The 4614-nt window shown below is 39.7% G+C and overlaps 1 protein-coding gene across 2 annotated transcripts in view; it reads left to right on the top strand.

The window, feature by feature from the left end:
* Positions 1 to 1669: 1669 nt before the first annotated feature.
* Positions 1670 to 4614, top strand: part of LOC105554038 — a 5953-nt gene continuing 3008 nt past the window's right edge. Inside the window, exons 1-2 of one of the 2 annotated variants that reach the window (XR_001008266.1) lie at positions 1670 to 2093; positions 2457 to 2531. Coding sequence is in view for 1 of the 2 variants with exons in the window: in XM_012000274.1 (XP_011855664.1) it covers positions 2080 to 2093 (14 nt within the window). In the remaining variant the exon portion in view is untranslated. The remainder of the gene's footprint in view (positions 2094 to 2456; positions 2532 to 4614) is intronic. The other variant, XM_012000274.1, reaches the window with a different exon arrangement.

The following is a 4614-nucleotide window of genomic DNA, read 5'->3' as shown; positions in this document are numbered from 1 at the left end:
CAACTTTTATTGAGGAAAACTATTGTTTTGTTTGTTTGTTTTTGTTTTTGTTTTTTTAAAATCATGTTTGAGTTGGCTTCATGAAGTGAAGTTAGAACCTTCTAAAGAAATCCTTGAAGACTGTCTCACATGAAAACTACAAAAGCATTCTAGAAGTTTTTGAAATAACCTTTATCGTGGGATGGGAACTTCCCCCAGCAGCAGCAGGGAGTAAAGTTTAAAATCTGAATACAATTTGCAACTCCAGCTCATGACACCAGCACCAATAAACTGATACATTAGTGCACTTTCAGCATTATGAGAGCTATATGTGTATTTTCCTTAGGAAATAGTGCTTTCTGTAAAATCACTTTGAAGAGAAAGTGCTTAGGCTGTCTGTCCTGATTATTCAAAACCTCCACACAATTGGATTTAACACAGCCCAAAACAGACCTATCTATATTCGCTGAGTGTGGAACTATTTTCTCTTTACATCCAAAGGCCTGATGAAAATACCACTGCTTTGACTTTTCTACTTAAATTTATTATACAGCGTGATGCAGTGTTCTCATCAAATATTTTCATGACGATTACATTGATAATAGATTTTGAAAATCTTCCCGAGAAAGCTGCTTGATCTTGGAGGTCTCAGCAGCTGGCATGGAGCTAAAACTTTTCATTATCTGTCTCCAGGAGGAAGCATGACTCTGGCAACAACACAATCTCTCAGTCCCTCAGTTTTGTTTAACTGTCAATTAATAATCAATATAAATAATTGGGAGCTACACTTATATTGGAGCTGCTGCCAGATTTAGTAGATAAAATACAGGCTACCCAGTACAATTTGAATTCTGATGCTAATTTGTTGTTTATCTTACATTCAAATTTAACTGCGCATTCTGTATTTTATCTGGCAGCCTTAACCTACACAAGAAGAATGTAAATTATATTTATTATAGCCAATGAAGATATACCAATCAATTAATAAACACATTTTTTATGGAGAAAAGCTTAGAAGACACTCCTGACACAAGAGCCATATTTTTAAAAATTGCATTACAACTCCTTAATTATGGAGATATGACTGTGCATGATATTTAATTTTTTTTAACTTAGGCATTCTGAAGACAGAAGTCTATTTCCCTAGAAAAAGTGAACAAACAAAAACAATACAAACACACAAAAGGCAAATTTAATGAAAAAAATCAGAAAATGTATTGGAATTCTCTTTGTTCCTCTGAAACCTAACTTCTTCATGGAAGCTCTAGTACTTCATAGTAAATGATTCCATAGAAGTACCAAAAAAAGCAGAAAACATCCTTTTCATTTCACAGTTGGGGAAACTGAGGCTCAGGAAAGTTTAATTGGCATAATAAAACATTTCTCTGTGGAAAGTTATATTAAACTGGAAGTACACTCATGGCAAATCTCTACAATCTGTAGATGTATCCTCAAAAGAGTAAATACTCAAATTTTACTCCTTGGAACATACCACTCAGCAGTCAGCTCTGTAAATAATTTAAACCCATGGGAGTGCCCTCAGCCGTATTTAAACCAGGAAGACTCATCCTGAGTTTGGGTGAAAGATGTACTCAGATGCTGATGCAAACACATAGAAACCACAGTCTCTACTACTAGAAGAGCATACTGAAGTGAATCTAGAATGTTCTGGAATATTCTAGAACATAATATTCTGCCAGGAATCCAGCTGTCTGAATTACCCACACTTGCCTGCCTTAGGCCTTCATTCGCAGCAGGCTTGTGTGCCTGGGTTTGCTACCAGCAGCCATTTTCTCACCCTTAAATAGGGATGGGTCTCCCCTTTTCTTTTTCTCATTTTCCTAGAGGTTACAAGATTCCTGTTTTTCTCACCAGGAAGAGTTCATCCTCAGTGAGCTCACAGCAGTCACACATTGCCAATGTTTGTCCTCAAGTGGAAGGAGAAAGGCCTTCAGAAAAAAAATCGTATGCAAATCCAATGCTACCACCAGCAGTAGCTCTGAATCAAGATTTTTGGGAGAACTAGGCTTACTACAGATAAACTACAATAAGTCTCAAGGAGGCAAATAATTCTAATTCTACTGAGGAATCAAAGAATAAATGCAGCTCTTAAGGTAACTAGATGTGGAGTCAAACTGACCTGAGCTTGCATTTATAGCCCAGTTTCCTGCTTCTAGGCTGATAGAACTTGAGCAAGTTACTTAACTTTACCAGTCCTGAACTTCTTGGTTTTTAAAATTGTATATAATCATGATGACCCTTAAAAGACTGCTGTGAAAATTAAAGGAAATAAGGATGTATGAAGAGCTTTACAAACTGGGCAGTGTGATACAAATGACTTTGGTAAGGGGTAGGTAACTCACATAGTATTAGTTTAACCAAACTGAATTACAGTGTGCTACTGAAAGCTATGCCGTTGCCACTCATGATGTCCCTCAGTTTCACACTGACTCATGGCCGAGCACTCTGGTTCTCAGATCAAGTATTCTGACTAGAAAATATCCTCATATTTGACGGAAGAGAGCATGAGACAGAGAACCAAGTTCCTTAAAGTAAGTGTACTCTATTCTAGATCCCAAACTCCATTCTCTTTACTCTCTAAAGTCAAGGGAAAGAGCCTGATATGGTGGTGGGTACCCATAATCCCAGCTACACGAGTGACTGAGGCAGGAGGATAGCCCAGGAGTTCAAGTCCAGCCTGGGAAACATAGTGACACCCCGTCTTAAATTGAAAAAAATAGACAAAAGGAAGCTACCTACTCACTAGCAAGTGGCTGCATTATGCAAATGGGCCGCTGATCAGCACAGGCAAGGACTTTGGTCCCCACTACTGAAGGGCATCGAACCAAGTCCAGCTGTTGTGCAGGTTTTGATTCACTTCCAAATGACTGGGAAGAACACCAAGATCCTTCCCCAGAGATTCACAAACAGACCACGAGCAGGGTAATGCTCTCTATGGAGATAGGGACTTGATAGAGTTGTGGTGAATGACGGGGTGCAACCAAGTTTCTAAACCTAAAATACACATACACCCTGAGCCCGAAGTGAACGCAGTGGATGACTTGGGCAAATCATTTAACTTCTTGGCTCTTAGTTTTCTTATATGCAGAATGAGGTAGTCAGTGACTTTTTTTTTCTTCAGGGCAGGTTCTCAGTGTGTTGCCTAAACTGGAGTGCAGTGGTATCATCATAGCTCACTGCAACCTTGACCTCCCAGGCTCAAGCCATCCTCTCACCTCAGCCTCCCTAGTAGCTGGAACTACAGGCATGTGGCACCATGCCCAGAGAATGTTTACTATTTTTTAGAGATGGAGGTCTTGCCATGTTGTCCAGGCTGATCTTGAACGCCTGGCCTCAAGCAATCCTCCCGCATCAGCCTCTCAAAGTGCTGGATTAAAGGCGTGAGCCACTGTGCCCAGCCAACGTGATTTCTTAATTTGCCTTCTAGTTCATCAACCAATGGCTCCTTGCCCTGCTTCTAAGCTATCAAACCAAACCACATCTTTCCAAGCAACAGGCTGTTAGATCTATTTCTCACTGTAAGAAATCCAATGTAGCTCATAATAAAAGGTAACACCCTGAAACTTTTTTTCTTCTTGCCTTTAACAACCAAAGAAGAAAAAAGGCAGTGCCCACAAAAGGTTATATAAGTAAAAGATGCACTTTTCTTGGGTGATCTTTAAAAATTATCTGGGCTAGAGAAAAATGGCACCTTTTGATAAAGCTGTAAGACTCCTTCTATTTTACCCAGATACACACACACACACACACACACACGGCAGGTGTATTTCCAGACTTGCAGGTAATGCTTGAGCACAATTTCTAACTTAACAATATGACAGAAGTTTTAAATTGCCAATTAAACCCCTAAAACTAAGAGGGCTAAAAGGCTCCATAAATATTTGGTCCAAAGCGAAGTCGGGCTCCTAATATAGCAAGAATGCTTGACTCTCTTTAACTGGCCATGCTTCAAAGTAAAGCAAAGGAAATGTCATGAAAATATCACAGATTTAGCACTGCCATGGTTATCAGTAGGGAAGTTTCATTATAGTCATCCCAGAACAGAGCACTTCAGGAATGTAAGCTGGTATTTCCCATCAGTGCCAAATCTTGGACCCATTAACTTTCTTGACGGACCTCTAATTGTCTCTTGGTTTATAGGCAATTCTCTGGGTATCCAGTTAATTTTACTTTTTTTTTTTTTTTTTTTAAGTAAGAGTTGGCATTTTTCCTCTTCCCAAATTTGGCAATTACCAAACTAGCATTTCCAGAGGCCTTGCATCCTGGACAAGGCTCTAGTCTTAACAAAGATGTCACTCTGCCACTTCACCAGTATTCAGCCTGTGTGCCTTCTTTTGTCCTCTCTTGCAATGAGAAAACAACTTTTGAGATAGAGAGATTATAAACATGAAAAAATTCTGTTAGTATTAAGAAACAGGCTGGTTGTGCCGGCTCATATCTGTAATCCCAGCACTTTGGGAGGCCGAGGTGGGTGGATCATGAGGTCAGGCGTTTGAGACCAGCCTGGCCAACATAGTGAAATCTATAGTCGCTACTAAAACTACAAAAAATTAGCCAGGTGTGGTGATGGGTGCCTGTAATCCCAGCTACTTGGGAGGCTGAGGCAGGAGAATC

The sequence above is a fragment of the Mandrillus leucophaeus genome, unplaced genomic scaffold (genome assembly GCF_000951045.1).
Source record: "Mandrillus leucophaeus isolate KB7577 unplaced genomic scaffold, Mleu.le_1.0 Scaffold623, whole genome shotgun sequence".
Taxonomy (NCBI): Eukaryota; Metazoa; Chordata; class Mammalia; order Primates; family Cercopithecidae; genus Mandrillus; species Mandrillus leucophaeus.
This window is presented reverse-complemented; position numbering and strand designations above follow the sequence as displayed.